At 45.4% G+C, this 24830-nt stretch overlaps 1 protein-coding gene across 3 annotated transcripts in view; it reads left to right on the plus strand.

Moving 5' to 3' along the window:
- Nucleotides 1-24027, plus strand: part of MFSD6L (major facilitator superfamily domain containing 6 like) — a 52518-nt gene extending 28491 nt beyond the window's left edge. For all 3 annotated transcript variants that reach the window (XM_069654590.1, XM_069654588.1, XM_069654589.1), the window contains 2 exons: nt 12639-12829; nt 21630-24027. In XM_069654590.1, coding sequence (XP_069510691.1) covers nt 21664-23604 — 1941 coding nt within the window. In that variant the 5' untranslated portion in view covers nt 12639-12829; nt 21630-21663 and the 3' untranslated portion in view covers nt 23605-24027. The remainder of the gene's footprint in view (nt 1-12638; nt 12830-21629) is intronic.
- The last annotated feature ends 803 nt before the right edge of the window (nt 24028-24830 follow it).

A 24830-nucleotide genomic window follows, 5' to 3' on the forward strand; every position in this document is an offset into this window, starting at 1 on the left:
CTCTGCCCTCAAAACAGATTTTTTTGTTAAACCGCTACAATAGAAAATATCTCTGCAAATGTCATGCTGGAATAGAAGACGTGTAAGGCGGAGATGCAAGCTTGGACAGAAAACAAATGAATTCATTTAACGTACAAAGAAAAAACACCAATCTGCTCGTTGACAGCATACAATCTATTGCTGATAATGTTATGCCAACGTCTGATCATATTTCAAACGGAAAACCTTGTGCGTCTTGTCACGACTCATCGGATGAAATATTTCTCCCTGAAGCAAAATACTTTAAACCTACACAAGTTGTGAATGAAACGTTTAACACACAGTCAACTGCTATTCATCCCTCAACAACGGATTTTATGAAAACCGTGCTGAAGGACCTAACTCCTCCACCTAATGAGAATCTTTCAATCTCACAGCTAACTCTACACCAGAAAGCCATACATGCAAAGCGGTTATTGCAGCAGAACTTTCAACAAATTTCATTACAAACCACCACTGATAATATCATTCCTATTGGCTTTGGGCACAAGGCAGTGAGGCTGTCTTTAGATCTAACAGAGATCAAATCTTTCATGCAGAACCACGAGAAGCGGCATGCACTATTTACCAACCCGCTAACTAGTGGCATGAACCTCAGAGCTCGCGAGATGACCTCGACTCTGACGCATGAATTAAATGCAAGACCTATACAGACTCCACATAGAAATTGAGAACATCATTTTGTATATAAACAGGATAAATCTCACTTGAGGCACTCGCCAGTAACCAGTCCAGCTCTAACCAAACCGGTGCAACAACACCAGAGTCATGATAATGAAATTGAGTCTGCATTAAAACTGTCACTGCACCACCCAACATCAAAAAGTATATCCCGCTATACACACAACGATGCTGGATTTGCAAAACACATTAATTTCAGCAACAACCCATGCACTAATTCCATTTATGAATTTATATGAAACAATGGCATATGCCTTTAAAAAGATCAGGCTACCCTGATAGCCCTACTTCATACTAAGCAAATCAACACTGAATCATTTATAACCAAAGTTCAGCAAATATTAGATGCAGAAGCCTCCCAACAATGGCATGCGCGGCCTTTTCAGCTGGCAAGAGGTTACAGAATAGAAAAAGATTTTATGGCCGCCACGCTGACCGAATTGATGTCGACTCATAAAGAAATTAGGACTAAACAAAGATCAACTGGCGCATCATCATATTACTTATGATTCGTCTAATGCACTAGAGGATAAAAGCAGAAATCTGCTGCGTAACGAAGTTCATATTCTCCCGAAAGATACTAAACAAACTCATACAGAATGTATTGCTTTACAACATGACACACCTATCTTACAGATGAAGAGGTCAGAGGAGACCGCATCAGTTCGCTCAATGTTATCTAAGAACCTGGAGTGTGACATTCGGATGAGCTCTGACCAGCTCAAACGAGTGGATTTAACATCTTCACAAAATATCGATAGTTCCAAACAAAAGAAGATCGTGTATACTGACATAATTACAGTTGATCATGCAGAGCCAGAGACTTTTCCAATATTTAATTCGAAATCTAGAAATTTGAAAATGGACAACTCCAAACTGGGAATGAAACGGGCACTGAGACCCGTTAAGCCTAGGAAAAAAGGGAAACCATCTACGAGAGGCTTGCAAGCATTTCTGCGTAATCTGACTTTACCTATAAATCGGAAGACTGTACAATCACAAAGTCCGGAATCAACATCCTCAAAGAAAAATCCTGTTAAAGATATCACCAAACCTGTTCTAATGACTGAGGATCAAATATCGACTAATGACAATGAAGAGATAGAAATTCAACAAACTGATGAACCTTACCATGTATTCTGAAGGACGAGATTCAAAGATTCTCCTACATGAGAGCAGAGCCAACTCTATTGGTGAACAAGATGAATATATAGTTGATGTATATGAACAAGGCCATTGTGTGAATATTGATAATGCCATCCTTGCAGTTGAAGTTATCTCTGACTATGCTATAATGACACACTCCTCAATCTCTTATTAATGGAAACGGGATATGAAATCTGTCACACATCCAAACGGTCGTATCGGGAGACCAATTCAAAATTCTAGAGGTCCATTTAGAATAGTGATAGACAAGGAGCCTCAAACGGACATGCTACAGAGCTTAAGCAATGATTTAACAATACCGACCTTTGTAAAAAAAAGATGCCTTTTGTGTTAAGGATTGAACGGATAGAATCTGAAGATGATGGTTTAATTCTTAACCAAACCAACATTCTCTGTTAATTGCAGGTGATACAACTCTCCGGACCCTAAGTTCACAAGATATTGCTTTAATTGAATTTCCATTTGAATCCGAAACGGATATAGTCGAGGTACAATTTCATACGAAAGCCATGCATGATCAAATATTCGACACCTATGACCAATTGCAGAACCTAGGATTCCGCTGCTTTAATTAATGATGTAAACTTCCAACAACTTTGCAGCCAAATTCAAACAGAAACCAAAGCTATTCTGTATCTGACATATCAGACAATTCTCTGCTGCAGCTGGTTGCCTCTCACGACTTGAAGCAAAGACTTGAACGGGTGAGGCATACAACCTTGCCAATGCAACCAATCAATATTAGTGGTCAACAGAGATATGTGGATTCAGGAAATCTGATGACAGTAGTAATCAAGGAAAAGTTCAACATTAACAATTACTAGAGCCACCAATGTGCATGCTGTCTCTGTTCATGGAACACGAGGGGTTCTTTGCATCTTTTTGGACCGGGTAATTCAGACTTACTGACCTTTTGATGCGATATGCCTCCAAGAGAAATGGCTATCGAAAATGCCAATTTGTGATGAATGTATAATTAGAATGAATGCGGCCATCACACGATTAAAGGGCCGGCCTTCAGCAGGTCTTTTAACCTTAATTAATAGTTAGTCTTATGATCCGACCCCATTCATGCAAATTACTGTTCTTGAACCGAAATTACCAAATGAGACAGAAGAATCCGCTTCTCTTCGGAAATACATTTCAACACCTTTGCTTTGGTAAATGTTTACTGGAGCATAACTGCTATGCAGGACACCATGTTCTGGCTCATGCTCTTTGACTAAAATATGATCTGATAGACGTAATAATTTGTGGTGATCTGAATCTACACTTATTTTATGCAGATGGGTCGAATGATTCCTGTACAAAATTTGAAACCTAAGGCACGGATTTGGAAAACTGAAATTGACAAACTATGGTTCTCGCAAGTTAGCTGTTTACAGACGATCTAATACTTCGACCAACATGGCGAAGTGGGAAATTGAAGGCCGTTTTGGAATATATATAATCTGTTACTATAAGAACGCAAATACACACCTTAGAGGTGATCGCAACACAAGTGAGTGACAACTATGATGTCACGATGAGTTGGGAAGTTGCAGGCTATTCAGCTCAAATCATACTACTACCACGACTTGAGCTCACGAAAGGGGCCTCGCAACTAAGAATATCAAACCAACAACTTCATACGTTTAAGGAAACACTCCTTAATGTAAGACTGACCGCCAGAGAGAAACTAGAATTTGATTTTTTCCTGATCCCCTTTAGAACGCACTCAGAATTTCTCTCCTCCTCTCCCCTGCTGAATTCGTGACTGAAACTGCACTGGTCACCTGACTACCCTCTGATCTCCGGCCCAGGTCCCTTCTCCCACATGCTTCACACCTGCACTGCCTCACTGGCAACCTCTACACTTGGGGGCTGTTTCTGTATCCCTACAGTACCCTCTGCTCTTGACACTTGATGCCTGCACTTGCCACTAGTTGGCCGCACTTTTATCTTGTTTTATTTATTCTTTACTGTTGATCCTATGTATTGCACTGCACTCCCCTTCCCCTCTGCACTTTCCCTTTCCCCCTCCCGCAATCTCAATTTCACCTGGCCTAGTAAGATTGTTGTCTTTGTCTTCCCTCTGTTCCCCCTCCCTTGCCTCGTCGTGCCTTGAAACACTTATGTATAGACGAGTTTATAAATGCCATATGATATCATTATTGCATAAGTCATTGGTATTTACTTACTTTACCTATAGAAGGGTAAAATGATTGTGCCCTCTGAGGTTCTAACCTTCAGCAGGTGCCCAACCTAGGGAGATGTTTAAAGTTGCTAAATAATGCTTAGGCTCTGTGCCATCTCAATTGAAACAAACAATGGTCATCTCTTTGCTGATATGTTCTGGACTATCGGAACCCCTCTAATTTTTTACCCATCTCCTACCTCCCCCATCCAGTGAAGGTCATTATGTGAGCTGTCTCAGGGCAATTCAAGTAACATGCGAAATAACAGGGTCTCTTGACCCATTTGAAACCAATTTAAGACTTGGTAAGTGTCCAGAGTCTGTCATAGTAATCGGATACAAGCCTGTGGTGCAGCACGTAGTTTTATCAAAGTTCAATTAGCCTCAGGATAAGTGGCAGCTGCCTAAGATGTACTGCAGGCAAAACTGACATTATTGTTGTTGTGGGCTATAATCCTTAGACCGACAACACAAAAAAAAAAACCTACTGGGGTGGCCCAGGAAATTGCCATTCCTTTCACTTGGCAGCATACATTTTTTAAAACTAACTGGGACCAAATCAACCAACTCCAAGTCACATTATAAATCAAACACTGACTGGCGAATGAAAGACTGCTATGCTTTCCCTAGGAGAAAAGAACTGCAAGCCCTAGTATGGACTGGCGTATCGCCTCTGCTTCCTCCAGACAGACTATCGCCGACATTCTCTTCGCTGTTCCGTCCTCTGACCTATGAATTCCCCATATGGTTTCTGTCCTCTTCCCTTTCTCTACCTCTACCATGATTGGCGGCGCCAGATGGGAAGTGCTCTTGACTCATTTACATCTTCCAAATGCGCCATTAATGTCTATCACAATGGCACTATCGTGGCCCAGCGCTCCCAGCCCAACCTTCTCCTTCTCGAGGTGTCTTCCATCTCTTTTCAACTCTTCCCCCTGCGCTTTCCCCAGCCCTCCTTCTCCCTTCCCCCACCCCATCTCTCTCCTCTAGTGGCACCCTGCCACTGTGCCCCCCGCCCCAGAAAGCATAAAAAGGGGCAACCAGCTTCACTTAGGTACTCTCGCTCCGCTGTTGAACATGCCTCCGACATCTGTCTCCTCATTGAAGACCTTGACGTCCTTGCTCTCGCTGAGACGTGGTTCAAGGCCAGCTCTGTCACTGCTTTTGACATTCTTCTGCCTGAGGGTTTCAAGAGCCTTTCCAATCCAAGGTCCTCCCAGCCTGGCTTATGATCTTCCCTGGGTGGGTGTCTGCCTCCATCATCTCCACTCAAACCTACTCATCCTTTGAATGCCTAGTCTGCAGGATTGCTGTCTCTCCTACCTTCTCCATTACTCTTACTACCATCTACTGGCCCCCTGGACCAACTTCCCTCTTCCTCTCAAAATGGGCAGACCTCTCCTCCTATCTTCTTGCCTCCTCCCCCATCTTCCTTGGGGACTTTAGCATCCATCTTTACTCCCCGGATGTGGCTACCATACTCTTTTGTGGCCTTTGCAACACTCTTTCCCTCGCTATCCTTCCCTGTGGTCCTACCCACTCTGCCGGACACACCTTGGATGCTGTCATCTCAAGACCTCCCACTCTTCAACCATCTCAAGACCTCCCCTGTGCCCTGATGATGCCTCAGTCCGCACTGCCAGTCTCCTTCTCTGTAATTGGAACGATGAAGCGAGTGTCAGTTGCTGTATTTGCCTCTTCTTTCACTCTTCCCCCGCCCCTTCGTTGACCTCTCCTTCTGACTCTGTTCTTGCCACCCTCCATCTCTCTACCTATAACACCTTTGACATCCTTGCCCCTGTCATGAGGATCTGCACGAAGTCTGCCTCCAAATGCATCTCTTGGTATGATTCCGGCCTGGCAGCTCTGAAACGCAATTGCAAGGCTGAGCGCATCCTCTGATAAACTGGCCTGCCGCCTACTCCAAAGGCAATACAGTCCTACTGTTTCTTCCAAGAAGAGGGCTCATGTCCAAGCATGCATCTCTGAAGCCACCAATAACGCAACTGAGCTCCTTAAAATATGAAAGGAGATTGCCAATCCTAACGTAGTCTCTTCCTTCTCTTCCTCCTCATCCTCCTCTCTCCCAGGCACTCTGCACTGGCAGCCTACTTCTCCAAAACACGGGACATCATGTCCTCTCTGTCATCTGCTGCCTCCCCACCCCCTTCTCCTGCCCTCCTTGACCTCCCTCTGCCCCCCAATACTCTCCTCCTTCTCTTCAATTAAACCTGACAACATCTCTGGAGCCATACACTGAGAGTTTCCTCTAAAAAAGTGTCCCCCTGCTCCTCCAGAACCTTCAAGGACAACACCATCTCCCTCTCCCCAGCCTTGGCAGACCTCTGCAACCATTCCTTTGCTGCTTGCTCCTTCCCACAACCCCTTAAGCACTCTCTTGTGCACCCCTCCTAAAAAAAATGCTACCACCCTATCATCCCTTCCTGGGCAAACTCATGGAGAAGCTGCTCATCCCCCAACTGACCCTCCACTCTGAAATGGCTGGCTGCCTCATGACAACCAGTCTGGTTTCAGGGTATCCAGAGGCCTAGGAAGACCTGCTCTCTAACCTGGACTCTAACACTCCTTCCGTCCTGATCCTTCTTGATCTTTCTTCTGCCTTTTGCACACTCAACAACTCCATCCTCCTAAACCGTCTCCTTGATAGCCTAGGCATCACGGACAGGGCACTGGCGTGGCTTACCACCTTCCTCTAAAATGCACCCTCCCAAGTACAAATGCATCCCTTTCTCTCCTCCTCCTCTCTTTACCAGTGTGTCCTCAAGGCCCTATCTAATCACCATGGCTCTTCAACATCTATTTGACCCCTCTGGCCCACCTTCTCTCCACCTTCACCCCTCATTTTCAGTGTTGTGCAGATGACACACAGCTCTCGTTTAAACTTTCATCCTCGTCCTCCTCTCCTTTCTCTCTCATACCTGACTGCCATTGTCATCGTCCTCTGCCAATGATCTCTGCCTTAATGCCAGTGAGACAGAGATCCTTCTAATTGGGACGCCTGCTCCTTGCTTCTCCCCACTCTCTGGAAATTCTCCTTGTCCCCCACCCTCTCACCCTCATGCAGAAAACCTTGGGGTTATCTTTGACTCCTTTCTCTCCGCACATCACAGACCTTGCCAACTTTCAGCTCCTCCTCCACAGAGGCATTCTACATTTCCTCACCTTCCCCAGAAGCTGAACATCTCCAGAGCCCTGGTTCTTTCTAGGCTGGACTCCTGCAAGAGCCTCTTACTCAATCTGCCTGTTTCCTCCCTTCGCCCCCTTCAACAAATCCAAAAATGTACTGTGAGCTTATCCTTGGCCTCAAGCCCAGGGACCACATCGCTCCAGCTCTAAAATCTTCACTGGCTCCCGATGACTACAAGGATCAAATTTAAGACCCTTTGCACCATCCACAAGGCTGTCTGTGGCCTGGGACCTCTCTACATCCAGCTTTCTCTCACTAAATACCTCCCTGCTAGAGTTCTTCAATCCTCTGTCTCAAACTCTCTGCTGGTCAAGTGTTTCTCCAAGCAGAGAGTGGGAGGTGGAATCCTCTCCTCAACAGGTTCCTCCCCCTGGAACTGCCTCCCTGCTCCCCTGCCCCCCTCAGACTCTAAATGGATCTTCTTAAGTTCAGGAAACTTCTCAAGACCTTCCTTCCCTCTCCTCCTCCGATGCGACTGGGGGCTGGCCCTTCTGAGCTATACAGGGGCTAAACCCCCCCCCCTGCCAGTTCTCCCAGAATCCTTTGCTAGCACTTGCCCTCAAGCACCTCTCCTTAGACTAACCCACCCTGTTTACTGCACATATTCTCCCTCTCCCCACTCCCTAACCCTGCACTACCTTTGTCTCGCACTTGCATGGTAGTGTTGTCACCAGGCCAATATAACCTTTTATTGCAGTTTCTCTTTCCTATGTCCCCTCCCCCTCAAATGTGTCTCTGGGGCCTGTAAATAATGATAGTAATTTTGCATTTATATAGCTCTGCGAACCCTCGGGCATCTGTGCGCTTCTTATTATTACCCACGGTGTGTGGTGCTCATTTACCGACCTCGGAAGGATGAAAAGCTGAGTTTGGCCCTGGTCAGATGTCAAATCGAGCTTTCTACTCACAGTGCTAAATACTTGTATATAGGCGCCATACGAATGTCCAATATATAAATAAGCATTCAGGGACACCTTCACATAAGTACCAACTTTGTTTGTTTGATAATTGTATGTAAATCTGTTTTATGTACAGAGCTTTGAAAGCGCTATATAAAAAAAATCATTATCAAAATCACATACTATAGGCGACAGTTGTTGGTGTACCTTTTCACACAAGATGTCTTACTAAAACAAGTTTTTCATCCTCTTTGTTTAATTAAAGCTTTCTAAAACTCCCTTTTATTCGTAGGTCAGGGACAACGGTGTCCCAGTAATAGTGATTTGAAATGTGTAAGATGAGGACCGCATAATTGAGCAAGCACCTTCTGTCACCAACACTGACCACTGGTGTATTGTGTTTGTCCTGATGAAAGGTATACAGCGCCTTACCAGCTGATATTAGTAGCGATTTCACAATGTTTTTGTTCAACCTTAGCTTTGAAAATCATTGTTTGTAATCAGTGTTATTTTTGATAGGACCACTGTTGTCATTAATCCATGAATAGAAGTAATTTGATATGGAGACAGATCGCATTTCGAATTCGGTGGGAAGTGTAAAGAGTAACAATTACCGCCACATGTACCATTCCCCCAAATAAGAGTCACCGAAAACGGGTGCTATTTCCTCTGGCAGAATTGGCGCTTGTGCAATTGCTGCTAAAAACAGTTGGTAATGCTGCCGGAGGAGTTGGCGCCAGAAACAAGAGTCCACCATGTTACAAGTGGAAATACTGCCACAGTGCCACCAAAATAGGTGATAATTCCACTAAAAGCAAAGTGCTGATACCTCTACTGAAAAGGTGGAAGTAAATGCACACAGTTGATGGAGATGAAGCTCCAGGTGCTCTCATTTGGCCCTGAAATGGTATGTAAGCCCACACCTTCCCCCAAACACTCTGCAGCCATTAGCAGTAGCTAACCTTGAGATCCAGGACCTTCCGTACATTGAGCTTCAGTGGCCTGCACAGCTGCACCACAGTGTGCAAGCAACAGAAAGCTAGTAGGAGAGCGCACATCCGAGTCAGGCCACCACCCTGGGCACTCACTGTTGGGCAGCTGATTACACTCTTCCGCTTTAACCGGGGGGACCATAGCAGGGCTAGTCTTCCTGATGCAAGGTGATCTACAAAGCAGAATGAACTTGAACACATCCATCCACCACTGATGAAGCTTGTGTCTGTGCTGCACAAGGCACCTTCCAGCACACCGTGGACCTGTCGCAGCCCACGTTTTGTATCAGGCTTGCCCAGATGCTGGATGTGCTTGGGCAGCGTGCACATCAGCACATCCCCCCTGCCCACCACCCGTGCACAGTTAAAATTCAACAAAACACAGTTCTATGCAGCTGCACACTTCCCTAATGTCACCGCTGCTCTGGACTGCACACATGTGCCATTGGTGGCCCTCTCGCGCATCAGAAGAGGTGTTTGGAACAGAAAACAGCATTCCCTTAACATACAGGTGACCTGTGCCACAAATCTCTTTGATCCACTGTCTGTGTCCTACCCATGATGCCACGGCCCTGTGAAACACTACTCTGCCACCAAATATGGAGACCCACAGCGGGCAATGGGCCTTAATACTGGGTACATCGAATTACCATCAAACAACACATACAGGCTTCTGAAGTGCAAAGGGTAGCAACGATTGACGGGCGTGGGGAGGGGACCCTTACCTGTTTGATGTCAATATAATGCATAGCCTGTCAGTCAGGACCTGGCCCAACACCTAAGAAGCACTAGCCCGATGGACATGGTATTGCACGACAGCGTCTGGGCCATGTTAGAAATGCAAAAACACAAATGTACTAAGTGTGAACAACAGGTACAATAATGAATAGGGAAACCATACCTACACAAGACAAAGCACAGTTCTCCTGTGCAAGATGACAGTGCAATGCAACCCATGAATGTCGTTTCGCAAGAGCATGAACACCATCATAAAGTGCGCTAGATTAGCTTATCAGAGCACATGCATAAGTGCCCACTACTTGTTAGAGAGAATTCTCTGTTTAGGTTGAATGTCCTAACCTAGTGAGGATTTTTGGGGTTTATTTTTTTCTCCTGCCAAGAGTGAGACTCTTTTACCCTCACTCTTGGGCATGATTTGAGTGTGTTTCTTTGAATCTAGATTTGTTTAATGGGCTATGGGGTCTTTTACTCCATAGGGATTTCTGTGTTTTTGTGATGTGTGTTACACAGCACCCTCCGTGCAGTAACACAGGGGTGTCATAGTGACCCCCCAGTATAGACTCCATACCCTGGGACTGACTACTGTCTCCCAGGGCATGTAAAGTCACCATTGACTTTACTAGTCTTAAATTCTGAACAGAACCAATACAAACCATCATATTGTGGACGTACTGGCTGGGGCAATTCAATTGCCCTGGGGTCTGTTAGTCGAGGGGGAACGTCTCCGTCCCCCCTGATGGAGTTTTGGCTGGTGGCAGTGGATACTACCTTTTTATATTCAACCGTGAATATTTTCCTATGGGATTTCCCATTGTTTTAAGCTACTATCTTTATTTAATTATTTACGGTAGCATCGAACATACCGCCGGTTTATTTAATTAATATTAATTCTCCGGTTGGTGTTTTTTGCCAAAACTTGATTCTAAAATGGCGTTTGTGTTCTCATCTGTGACTCCAACCCAAGTCGAGCCCTTTTGTTCCACTTTTTGGCGGGCTTCTCCACAGAAGCCCTCCAAAGTGGTGCCACTCTGTCTGGGGTACTTAGGAGGGGTGGAGGAAAATTTAGGCACCCTGGACTGAGTTGCCTAGGCAACTCAAGTCGCACTCCATCCTGATTGGCCCAAGTGGTGAGCCGGCCGCCTCACCACTTAGCATGTTTGAGTGACAGCTAGGCTGAGTGAATGGGGGTTTGCTGCATAAAAGCAGGGATTTGGGGACTGGAACTTCAGAAGTCGCCACAGGACCTAAGAATCCGACAAGGGAGAAGCTGAGCCGACCTGCCACGACACCACTACCGGTGGAGCCCTGCTGGACTGCCTCACCACTTTTCCCAACGACAGAGGAGATCTCCCGCCGGAGAGTCTTCTTCCTTTGACTGGTGGGGATAACCAGTTTCACTGTCTTTTCGATTTCCTGACGTACCTCGTGGCCGCCTTGCCCGTGCCAAGCACCCCGGTAACCAGGATACCACGTTTTACCACGACCGCGAAACAAAGGTACCACCTTTAACCGGAAAACTCTGCGGCTGGTTTCTGCCCTGGTAGTGCAACGACCTTCATCTTTCCTCCAAGTCGAGATCTTCTCTTCCCCTGGACGACGACGCAACTTGCACCCACTACCAGGAACAACTGCCACCGCTGGAGGATCCTTCCCACTTAAGGTACCGTGTCCCGCCTGGCTTCCCTTGCTACCGACTGTACGGGGTAGATTTAGCCCCCGGCTTTCGAACCTGGGTTAGCCTGGGACACCCTGGCTAAACTTTCCTAAGCCTCTGTAAACTCTTTTTGAACCCTCTGCAAGACTTTCTAAGCCTAGTGTAACTGATCTTGGGCGCATTTGTGCTCTGCTCTCTCTAAGAGTGGGCCCAGTCTTTGGACTTTGGCTCACCAGTGACTTTTGCTCTTCTGCCTTGCTTATAGTGTTCCTGAATCTTAGAGTGGTGTACCTTTCCATATTCTGTATTGTTCCCCTCCCTTTCTCACAAACTTATTGGAGTGCAATCTAGCTAAGCACTCACCTCTGTATGAAAATAAGTGGTGTTTTACTGTGACTTATCTGATAAGGAAAAAGGGGTGTATATATTACAATAGTAACTGTGTTTAGAATATTTTACAATAAGAGTGCTGGAGTGTTTCAAACTGTGTGTTTTTAAATCAATAATTATATACTTTGATACCAAAGCTCTGGTCAGTGTTTGCTTGTATGATTGTATCTGAGTGCCTATTGTGTATACTTTGCATACTGCCTAACTCTTCTTGAGGGAAGTCTGACTGCTCAGCCACAGCTACCAGGTAAATATGGGTGGTGCAGACTGCTACCAAGTGGGTTTACTGCCAACACCTGTAGTCTTAAATCTTTTGCAGTGGTCCCTAAGGTAACTGCACAGGTTTCTGCCTAACACTACTGAATATCCACATACATGGTCATTGGCAATCCAGTTTCAGTGTATGACTGTTACCTCTGGTGGGTCAGTGAGAGGGATTTCCTTTTTGACATATTTCATGAGGAATTCTATTCCATGAGGAATTATGTAATGGAGAGAGGGTGAGGGAGGAAGGGTGAAGGAGAGGGAGATAGAGATAGAGAGGGGAGGGGGAGGAGGAGGGAGACAGACCTTGTGTGAATTTCATATGTGCCATATGAACAGTAGCTGACATGTTGAGCCGCTTGTCATTATCAATTGTTACACTTGCATTTAGTTCTGTAACCTACACCTATCCCCATTGCCTTTGCAGGTGGGTCTGACTATCTCCAGCTCCCATGGCTGATGACACCTATTCCGAACCGACGCAGAGCACACAAGGAGGCGGGAAATGAGACGCATATAAGGACCAGCCTCTGAATAGAGTGTACCTTTGGCCTGTTCAAGGGGCGATTCCAGTGTCTCCATCAGACGGGAGGCACCATAATGTACAAGCCAGACAAGGTGGGCAAAATGTTTGCTGTGTGCGCGCCATGCTGCACAATAGGTGCATTAGGAGACATGTCCATCCCACTGCCCCCGGTAGTCAACACAGCACCCCAAGAGGAAGAGGCAGATGATGCACATGATGGGGACCAATCGCCACAACACAGTTACAGTGATGAAGGCAGGGACTGATGTCTTGTGCATCAAAAATTGATCTCGCTTACTTCACACACATAGTAAATAGTTCACATAGTAAATCTGTCACACCAATGAGTGTGGTTGCATCTGTTCCAGTGTATGTGATAAGTTATTTTATTTTTTTTATTCTTTTATTTTGCATTCCAAAAAACTTGCTTGCACTCCCGCTTCCCTTGTTCCTGACATGAGTGTCACATGTTTTTCAGTCTCCTTTGAGTAACTTCTTTGGCATGGCATCTTGCTCAGCCGGCATTCTCGCTGATGTGGGCTGCCAGGCATTGAGTCTTCTATGGGGTTGACTAAGATTGAAGGTTTGAACTCCTGACCCTGGCTGTGCTCCAAAGTACTTGCATGGTCTCTGCAACAGCTGAGATTTCCTCTGTGCGTCCTCTGACCCACTGGACCACCACCACCACCACCGTATTCGATGCAGTTGCTACATATAGGTGGCACTGCCTGCCCATAGCCTTTGCCATACGGCAAAGTTCCCTGCACAGCATCCCTAATTGCCTGCAAGTGTTGCAGTTGCTGCTCTGTAGTATGTTCTTTGCACCCTTGGTGCTCACTGTACTTTATTGTTGAACCTACTCCAGATACATTCAAGGTTGTACTGGAGCCACTCCCATGGGTGTGCCCAGAGATAGGAGTCTTGATCGGGTACCTGTTTCTCCCCGCCCAACAACCTTCTTTCACTGGTCCAATGCCATCATCCTCTGTCCCTGTGTCCTGATGCTGGTGATATTCGACCCATGGATCAGCTGAAGTGGGGGACTGAGGCTCCAGGAGAATAATTGCCATTGTTACCCCATTTGTGTCCATGGTGGCTTTTGAGCTGTCACTGGTCTTCGCAGGGGCATGCAGGCTGGTGGTGATGGCAGATGGGGGTGGCAGATGGAGCAGCGGCATCTGTGACAGTGTAAGCATCGATAACAGCTTGGATGGAGGCTGTGTGGCTTGTGTGTGCAGCTGGTAACTTGGTGCTGCCGCCAGATGCTGTTTTGGCAAGGGTCTTCCTCCAGGTGCCACGATTACAGGGTACAGGGGAAGAGACAAAGGTCCTAGCGGTTGTTGTTGCCCATTGGTGCTCCCAGTGGCATGACCCGTTGACTGTTATGTACTAGGCCCGGCTTCATCTTCCTTGGTGGGCTGGGAACCTGTTGGGTGATGTATGATATGCATCATGCGGACATGGACATGGAAAAGCAATACACTTATGCGTTTTGGAGGATGCTGACCAGGACTAATGGGGTAACGTTGCTTGAAGGAGGTTTGCTACCAAACTATTGGTACTTTTGGACTCACAGGTGCACACTCTTACTGGATGAGAAAGTTGACTTTCGTGTTGTATGGTGTGTGTCATGATGTCCACCTTGTGGAATCCGCATGGGACTGTACCATCCAGGACAGGGTAATCTGTCAGGTCTTGCACACAGTACATGCAAGGTTGGACAGGAAGACTAAGCCCGCCTTTTCCGCATGCCCTGGTTGGCAGATGCCTTACTCATGGCATTTGCATGTGTCAGGCCAGTTATTGGCACAAGTGTTTTCAGTGTGTGTCGATTCGTATTTGGATGTTTCAGGGATGCATCTGGGCAGAAGTTTGGCACTCTTTCTGGGATTGGATGGCAACAGGAAATGTGTGATTCGGAATGGATTGAGTTTTTAATGATGGCCACCGCTGTTGTTCCGTTTGTGAACGTTATTTCTGCGTAGTGCAAATTCCGCTGGTGGAATTACCTATTGGTAATTCTTCCAATTTTCCAGCATTAACAATATTCTGCCAAATAATGGATGATTTACCAATACAAATTTTATTTCTGTGCCAATTCCACTGCACGGAATTACTGTTGGCGCTGATAGTTGGTGCACTCACCCGTCCACATATAATGTGGCGTTAATGCTGCCTGACACCACAGTGGTAACAGTAATTCCGTCTGGTGGAATTAACGCTGATTCCACCACCCAATTTGTAATGAGGCTCATTGTGTCTTTCTTTCTAAGGATTTTGTTAACACTTGGGGTGCACACATCAATTTAATAAGATGTCCCAGAAGGATATTGTGATAAAAACTATACCTAAAACTATCGGCACTAGCTACCTTTGATGCAGATGTTTCCAACAAGAGGATCCTTCTAGGGATATGTGATAAAACCGGCATAGTTAGAGAGCCTTTCTCCTAAGTGAAGTGTAGCTGTCCGTTTCTCTTTCTGTCTTTGATTTGAGTTGATGTTGTCTGATTTGGTACCTTCTGTTTCTGTAATCCATTTCACGATTTTGACTTTGGTTCCCTTTAGCTACTTTATAGAGCTCCAGTCACCAAAGCGTTTTGCTTTTGTAGTGACAATTGAACTAACTCAGAAAACCAAAGGCAGACACATTTGTCTGTTGAATTTGCATTAAATGTGGGTGTCACTAAGTCCTTTATTCCTGTGTCAGAGATACTGAGATTGTTGCCCACTGCCTTAACATGACTTAACATCTAGCCAGAGAATTCCTTTTCATACATTTCCCAGGGATGGGTGGCTGCTACACCCCAGGACCAATATCCTCAGTTAGTTAAAACATGTTCTCAATTTGTTAGCCTTCCTTCAACCCCACATCTTTCAGGCTCACTGCCTCGTTCTGACCGTTCAGCTGTGTATAACTTACCTCTCGCACTCTATCATGATAAATATTATCTAGGCTACAGGACAAATGCCTTCACTTTGGCATTAAAAACTATTGATATTGTCAATATTTCTTGCGAGGATGTTAATGTTAAAGGATATTTGTACCGCACACTATCGCCACTGGAGTGGTCCCCTCTCGCGGCTCTGAAATGGGAAGGGGGAGAGTTAGTGGGAGTAAGCGGGAAAGGTGCAAGAGATCAGTGATGTGCTGTTGGCAGCCTCAACACGGTTACCACTGTTCGCTGGGTTTTGGGTGTTTTCCGGTCGGTAGACGTCATGTGCTGTTGTGCGAGTTTGTTTTGTTGTTGCGGTGTAGTGAAGTTTGTGCAGTTTGTTGTGATATAGGGTTGTGGTTGTGTCTGGTTAGCATTTGAGAGGTGTAGGCGGAGGGGTGAAATTGTTAATGGATTGGTTATTGGCATTGTTGTCTATAAGCGGTGTGCTGAATTTACAAGTTTTTCTAGGTGTGGCGCGCGAACATCACTGCATGTCAATCTAGCTCCGGCACCAGCCGATATTCATTCCTTTCATAAATGACGCTCGCTGATATTCACAACTGTACCCATATTCGGCCCATGCCCACCATTGAACATGTCTGTGTGCGGCTAGCTGGTATTCGTGATTCCATCCTAACCTGGCCTCGGTGGCATTTCCGATGCAGTCTGGATGTGGCTCTGCTCAACAACCGCTACTCTATCCAGATGTGGCAATGGTCGGTAATCGCAATCTTACCCAGTTGCTCAGGCAGGCTATCGCTCACAACCCTGTCGTGCAAGCCAGGTACATGCCAACACTCGAAGCTGCCTCTAGGCACGGCATCTGCCATCATTCACAACTTCGTACGGGCACTGCGCATGCGAACTTCCATAGGTCCGTCCTAAAGTGGCAACTGTTAAGATTCATAATTGGCACTTGATAGAGTTCATGGAGTGGGTGAGGTTTTAGGATGGAGTTGGGCGGGGGTGCTAATTCGGTCCTCATGGGGTTGTTGCTTGTGTCCTATCCAACCTAGCGTGGTCTCTCTTGTTATTGTATGACATTCCCTTAGTCATTTCTGGGTGTTGTCTGTGTCATCCTAATTTCTGTCAACCTGTTCTGTGTTTCCTGTTTGGTTGTTTTGTTGTTTAAATTTGTTTCTGCGGAGTTGAAGGGCCAGGTTTTTCATAGTTTTCCAAATTGTAGGTGGTCTTTGTTGTTTCTTATTTCTTTCGAGATGTTGTTCCAGGTTTTTGCGGCCATGTGGCAGAAGGAGGAGCCTCCTAGTTTTTTCTTGACGTATGGTATGGGCTCCAGGCGGATTTCATTGCTTGATCTGAGCAGTCTCGTTGGCTTGTAGATTATTTTCTTTTGTATCAATTCAGCTCCCTGTCTGCTGATTGCCCTTTGTGCTATGCACATTGTTTTGAAGGTGATGCAATGTTTGACTGGGAGCCAATGTAGTATTTTTAGCGCTGGAGTGATGTGGTCTCTTCTCAATAGTTTGAGGAGGAGTCTGGCTGCTGCATTTTGGATGCGTTGTAGTTTCTTCAGGAGGCATTCTGGCATTCCGAGGTAGAGGCTGTTTGCGTAATCGATTCTTGACATGATGAGGGAGACGATTGTGAGTGTTTTGTGGGTGAAGGAGAGGAAAGGTAGGATTCTTCTTGTTGTGTGAAGGAGGAAGAAACATTTCTTGATTATTGCGTTTATTTGTGGTTGTAAGGTTAGGGTGTTGTCCATCAGGGCTCGCAGATTTTTTACTACCTTAGATGGTGTGGTTCCCATTTCCGTCGGCCAGGGAATGTAGGTGTTCTCTTGGATTTTGGATATAATCATGATTTCTGTCTTTCCTGGGTTGATTTTCAAGCTGTTGACGGTCATCCAGTTAAACACTTTTAGACACTCAATTCGGGTTGAGTGATCCGCTTGAGTGTCTTTGATTTTGTAGATGATTTGAGTGTCGTCTGCATAGTTGTAGCATCTGATTTTGTATTTTTTGAAGATTCTGATTACTGGAGTCTGGTAGATGTTGAAGTATAGTGGCGATAGTGAGGATCCTTGTGGCACTCCTGTCGTTAACTCAGGGAGTACATTTGAAGGGTTTTAGCCATACGGTTTCTGTCCTGTGTACTAGGAATGATTTAATCCAGAGTAGTGCCATGTCGGTTATACCTATGCCTTTCAATCTTTTGGTTAGGGTGTCGTGGCTAACTGTGTCGAAGGCTGCAGAGAGGTCGAGCAAAATCAGAGATGAGGTTGTGTGGAGTCTGTTTTTGTTTTTAGGTCGTGCCTAGTAGTGCCGATTGTGTTCTATTGCAGGTCTGAAACCGACTTGTGCTTGGTTAGCAGTTGTTTTTTTCTACATGTTCTTGGGTTAATTTGTATACGTAGGTTTCTAGGAGTTTTTTGCGGGGTAGGGAATGTTGGAAATCTGTCTGGAATAGAGAGGTCTTCCACATCGCCACTTGTGTTTTTTAAAAGTAGTTTGATATATGCTGATTTGAAGGATTTTGGTACAGTTCCTGTTGTGAGTGAGAGATTGATTTAGGAGGTTTCTGTGGTATTGTGATGGTGTTCCTTGTGCGAGGATTGATTTGTAGATGTCAGGGAGGGCAGGGATCCATGGTTGATCCTGCTTTCTTTCTGTGTTTTACCAGCTTGGAGAATTCTTCTGCTGATATTTCACGAAGTTTTGTTGTTTGTGTAAATAATTTTTCCGGGGCAATGTTTTCAATTGCATCAGCAATCAATTTTTGGAGTAGCTCCACTTTCCCGTATAGGTCAGCCAGCTCTAGTTCTGTAGTTGAGGGTTTGGTCATCTCCAGTTGTTCCATTTAGGTTGCTTGCTTTGAATGTTTTCCAGTTTCTTTTTGTGATGGTTGAGAGCTTGGGCGGGCTGTATGTGGACTTGAGTTGGTAGTGTGATCACGATTGGGATGATGAGATGGTCGCTCCACAGTATTTGTATCGGTGGTGCCGTGCTGATTTTTTTTTTTTTTTCTTGGCAAAGATTGCATCAAGGGTGTGTCCTGACGAGTGTGTTGCCCCTTTGACCAAGTGATGTTGTTAGCTTCCCAATTAGTGAGTTTTTGGAGTTGGCATGTTTTTTGAAACCAGATGTTGAAGTCTCCCAGGATTATTAGATGTTCGTGCTTGATGGCTATGTTGGTGATGACTTCTATGAAGTTGTCGACGAAGGTTGCATCGTATGTCGGTCTGTACACCAGAATTAATGTGATGTTAGCGTTTGGGTTCGCTGATGGGTGTATGACCATGGTTTCGCAGTTGATGATGTTGAGGGATTTGTCTGTTTTTATTTTCAGGTGTCCTTTGAATGCTATTGCGAGGCCTCCTCCTTTTTTATTTTTCTGGTTTACCTGAAGGCATTTGAAGTTGGTCGGGAGGCAGCTTTTGGAGTGTGATTTTGTAGTCGTCCAGCCATGTTTCTATGATGAATAGGATGTCTATGCTGTTGTCACAGAGAAGGACAAAGATCTCTGTTCAGTGTTTTGACATGGATCTTGCATTTATTAGGTTGCAGTGGATTCTAAAGGTGTTGTTTGGTTTGTGTTTTATTGTCGGCCTTGTTTCCTGAATGTTGTGATTTCCTTTCAGGTCGGTTTCTTGTTGAGGTGTTGGTACAGTTGTGTCTGTGTCGTTGAATGGTTATTTTAGGTTCAGTCTTGGGTTTTTGTTTTCATCAAGTTCTTCTCAAACTTTTGTGGCTGTGGAGTGGAAGTTCTTCTTGTTTTGGTGATGTAAGGTGTTAGTGTGTTGATTCTGTTCTTGTTATTTCTAGCGTTGTCCGTTCTTCTGTGGGATTGTGTTTGGTTGGTGTTGTTGATTCATATGTTGGGTTGGCTCGTTCTGTTGACTGGTTATTTGCAAGGTGTGGAGTTGGGTGGAGTGATTCTCTCTTCTGCCGGCGTTGGTTCTGTTGTTGTTCCTGTCTGCAGTAGTGTGCTCTGCAGTTGTGAGTCTTCAGTGGTGTTTAGTTGAGTTTGTTCTTTTTGCTCTCTTTCCTTCGGTCCAGTTAGTTTGCGCAGCATTTTGAGTTTGAGTGTTGTTTTTGTTGATCTTTATTTCTGTTTGTTGACGCCAAGTAGGTTTTGCTTTGGTCCGGCTGTCTTGTGGTGTTGTACTGGGTGCATGGGGATTGCCCGGTACAAGTTTGGGCTCAGTCTGTTGGCGGTCTTGTCAGTCGATATCGTTGGCTTGTTCAGTCAATATCGTTGGCTTGTTTAGTCGTTGTCTCGGTAAGGTAGGGGAGGTTTGCTAGGGTTATATCGTTGGGTTATTAGTGGCTGTCCCTAATGTGGGGCTCCCTGGAAAGGTTCACTGCAGTAAACCAATTAAGTGGTGTGAAGAAGGGCATAGCTGGTAACTATAGAATTGTCCTATTGAGTGTAGCTGACAATCACTGTATCATCTCATGGGGCGCGACCCAATAATCAGTATCACTCCACAGTAATCAGCCAATAAACCCTTTATCCCAGGAGAGCGGCCTATAGCTAACAATGTAATTTGAAATAGGGCACAGCTAGATTTGAGTGTCACGTATAGGGAGAGTGTCCTAAAACCAACATACTAGACCCAGCTAGATTTAACAATGTGGGGTCGAGGGATGCAGCGGAAATATATACAGTGTTTTAGATAAGTCTGATAAGTGGCTAGGCTTCCGGGGTAGAGTGATTGCTCTATTTGCCACCTAGATCGCTTCTACCGTACTGGTCCTGGTCGTTGCTGGTTGACAGCTGGCCACTGGATTCCCCTGTGGACACCTGCTGAGACTTTCTGGAGCCGTCTCTGTTGGAGCTGCTGCCCTTTGCCTTGGGGCCCTTGGCCGCGGGGGCTGCTGGGCATAGGGCTGCCCTGGAGAAGGCCCTTAAGATCTTAGTGGAGAGCCAATCAAGGGCGATGGCCAGGATGGGAGGTGGGAAAGCAGGAAGGGTTGCATGAGGGGAGCGGGCGCGGGGGAGACTTTTTTTTTTTTTTTTTAATTTGGATTCAAAGGCCAAGATGGGTCTGGGGCCTCAAGCAATCGCCTGCCTGATGAAAAGCTGAGTTGGCTCCACTGGGGTATCGAACGAACCCTTGACGCCTGGCATTGTTCTGTACCCGAGGTGACGACCTTGCACTTGAGCTATTAGCCACCACCCATGTCCTTGCGCGACTAGAAAGTTTACATACATGTTGCTGTCCCTGTTGTGTGGGGTTAGCTGGTACACTAGTGCTGGGTCTTGTTACAACAAAATATTCTCCTCTTGCTCTAAATAATAGTCTGTCAATCAGTGCATGCCCTCAAACACATGCTTGTATGTATGCTGCATGTATTTGTATTTCGGCGTGACCCTGTACTCCTCTTTAGCCCTGTAGGAAATAGATTGTTAGGGTTTCTGCCATTCTACTATCCATAGTTTATGGCCCTAGGTAATTGAGGCTTGAAGGTGTGTTAACATTATTAATGATGCCATGCTGGAGGGTACAGAGACCAAACACTTTTGATGCGCCTCCCCAGAAGACTGTGTGCAGGCTGCAATGTAATTAGCCACTAAATTGGGGCAGCTTTCATTCAAATGCATAATGACTGACCCATTAGCTTCCATTTTCTTTGAGCTGGACTTGCTTCTTTATGGGGCCAACACAATTTCCCGCTTGTAAATATGCTTTAAATTACAAATCTATTAGTTTTCCCAGTTCTTGTTTTAGTATAGTACTGTAATTAGACACACTTTTCAATGCAAGCTAAGGTAATACATTATTTTGTGGGGGTAAAAAAAGTGGTGTGATTTATTTTATTTTCACCAACGGGAGCATTGTGCACTAATTAGGTTAGCATTATGGGACATCTACTGTTTGGTATCATTCGGCTCACTGCAGAGGTCTCTACTTTTTTATTGAATTGAATCTTGTCTGTAGTTTAGCTTTGTTTTGAATCCCGAAAACCAAACTTATTTCCCTCTTTTCCCAGGTCAACTTTCTACATTGAGAACAAAACATCAGTCATGAATGAGAACAAGCAGCTGGATGTCAGCCGAGCGCTGGGAGTTGCTGGGGTCTTCCAGTTCCTACACTGTGTGGCAAAGTCTTGCGTCATGCCCTTTTTGACGATTTACTTCCGGCATCTTGGCCTTACCCCTCCACTGGTCGGTATTGTCATGGGAATGAAGCACTTGACTTCTGTTTTGTGGGCCCCCTTCTGTTCCTATTTTGCCAAGAACCATCGGAGACGAAGGATACTCATGTGTGGATCTCTGCTCTTGTCGGTAGGGGCAGGATTGCTGCTTACCCTAATCCCTCCCATGCATAAGGAAGTTGTGTATAGATTGTGCAATGGCAGCCTGCATTCGGGTGACAGATTTATTTTAACCGGGATCTGGGTCATGAAGGATGTGAACAACATGACCACAACTAGACCTTTGGCTCTGGCCACCAGCCCAGAAATGGTGTCCAGTAGCCCCATTCCTAGAATGACTGCATTGACTTCCAGCGAGAAGGGTGCTGATGGGAAGAGGGCCCTTCTAACAACATCTGCAAAGATGAATAACATCACTGATAAAGATGAAGGAACCAGAAAAAATAATAATGAATCCATTAGTACTGGACTTGCATCTGCCATGGAGGGAGTTGCCAAAAAGCTACAAAATTCCCAAATGAAAGCTCTGGAGCCTTTGGCGATGGAAGAGACCCAGTTCCATTCCCTTGAGGCCGAAACCAGCAACCATCAGTCTGCGTTAAACTATTCGGAGGACGATGTTTTTAGTGGGGATGTTGGTGAAATCCCTGCCTCTCTTGCGGGCTCCAAGGTCTTGGAGAATCCACCCAACATTTCAAGACACTGGAAAACAGCTAGGGATGTGAATTTTGAGGTTGTACATGGCACTTATGTTTTTAATCCTGAGCACAAAACGTTTCTGATGGTGCTTGGGGCGGTCGTCCTGTGGGAGCTGTTTGCTTCTCCCCTCGAATGGACAGCTGATGACAGCCTCTATGAATATCTAGATTTTGTCGATGCCACAGACAGACATGGCAGGTTGTGGATTGGGGGTTACCTGGGCACCTCAATAGGAGCTTGCAGTATTGCTGCCCTGGTGGATAATATGAGCTGCTACCTAAGTGCAAACATACCTCGAATGGCTGTACATTGTTATGGCTATGCTCTTCTTATAACTGCTTCTCTGCTTGTGGGTGTCTTCTATCCTATTCACGTCTCCAAGAAAACTGAACACGGCAACAAAACATTGAAGGCCTTGGGCTTGATTGGCAATGATGGGAGAATGTTGCTAATGGCAGTCACAGTCTTCCTGACTGGTGCAGTAGTTTCTACAGCAAACAATTTTCTCTTCTGGCAAATGCAGGATATTGGCAGCTGTGAGTTGTACATGGGCGTCTCAATAGCTGTGGCACTGCTTGCTGAACTCTTACTGTTTGCCTTTAAGAACAAGTTATTGAAGTCTTTCTCAGCCAGCTGCATCGTAGCCCTTAGTTTGAGTTGCCTTGCCATACAGGTTCTGTATTACTCTTTCCTGTGGACGTCATGGGCAGTACTACCTATTCAAACTTTGAGTGCCTTCAGTAATGGTGCGTTATGGTGGGTAGCAAACTCTTTGGCGGATGATGTTGCCACACCAGGGACAGAACGTTCCCTGCAGATGGTCCTGAATGGCCTCTCCTATGGTTGTGGGGCCAGCCTGGGCAGCTTCTCCAGTGGTTTCATTGTGAACAGCTTCAGCTTGGCTGTCCTGTACCGCGCCTCCTCTATCGCATTGATACTTTGGCTGGTGCTGTTCCTGATTGTACAAACCAAGCTGCCCCGCCAGAGGAAGATCAACTATTCTCGGCTGTTGGCTGCTGACACTAGTGACCTCAGCGACTCCGACGAGGATCAGGAAAGAGACTGGCTGGTGAAAGCTATGAAAGACGAGAGCACAAATAAAAAACGGTAGCAAGCTTTGACACCGACCAGTAAGAACAAACTAAAACAAATATAATTTATGGCAGCTGCGATTGGGGGTGGGGGTACAAATTGGTCTATTAGAAAACTGCAATGAATTCTAAAGGTTTAAAATGAATCTGTGGTGTGTGATCACAGGATGGCCCGGGATATGTGAAGACTACGTTTTATATAGGTTTTATTTTCTTATGATTAATTTATTGTAAATGTATACTATTTGCCAAAAGATTCAATTTCCAGAACCGATCAATGTCTCTGTAAGGGATTTCTGTATGCATTCTTGTATTGGGATATGATTTGCGTCTGCACCTTTTTGTTATTTGCTCTCTTTTGGTGAGCATTTTTGAAATTCCGGGGAAAGCATGTTTTTGAAATTGCAATGTGGGTATAAACTGGAAAACAAAGCACAAATTGACAGTTCGCAACTTGTGGCTTATTGCTGGATTCTTGTTTTCAAGCTTTTTCTCAATTCTTTTAAATGCACCCTTGTGTGATCTTTATGTATTTGACATTTCTCAACAATATTAACGGTTTAATGCTCGTTTTGCACACATTCAGAGATATTTGTGGTACAGAGCGGAAACATGTTATTAACTGCTGTAACCTGAACAATGAATGCGAGTGTCCAAGTATAGTATCCATGAATCGCCTAGAAAGAATACCGAACTCCTTGTCCCACCTTTTGTAGGGTTTATTTTTTTATAGTGGGTTAGATGCTACTGCAGAACTGAAGCCAAACTATTCCCCACCGGTACCTCAAGCCATTCACACCTCTTGCAGCTCCCACAGTGCACTGAACTGGTGAGTGTTCAGTCTACTTTGTAATTCCCGCTGCCTTCAAAGCACCAGTACACAAGGATACTGTAGTATTATTTGAGACACCTTAGTATTGAATACTCCCATAATCACAAGTGTCCTGCACCCAACGGACATTTAGGCTCTTGCCATAAGCCACTGGTGTATTGTAGAACATTCTCCTGGGCCATAGGGGTGTGGAGAGAAGAGCAGATGAGTGGCTTTTTGATACTGGATGCTTTCAGATATGTTTTAGACTCGCTGGTAAAGCGAGTAAACATGCGTACTTTATAATCTTTTATAAGGTTCTCTTGAAGCGATGTGGTCTAATTGTGTGCTGATGAGCATGGGGCTTACATTCTAATATTGGTTTACCGCAGTGTCTAAATCGAACAATCCAATGGAAATAACATGACGCGCCAT

Source organism: Ambystoma mexicanum, chromosome 3q (assembly GCF_040938575.1).
Source record: "Ambystoma mexicanum isolate Mex_15411 chromosome 3q, UKY_AmexF1_1, whole genome shotgun sequence".
Classification (NCBI taxonomy): Eukaryota; Metazoa; Chordata; class Amphibia; order Caudata; family Ambystomatidae; genus Ambystoma; species Ambystoma mexicanum.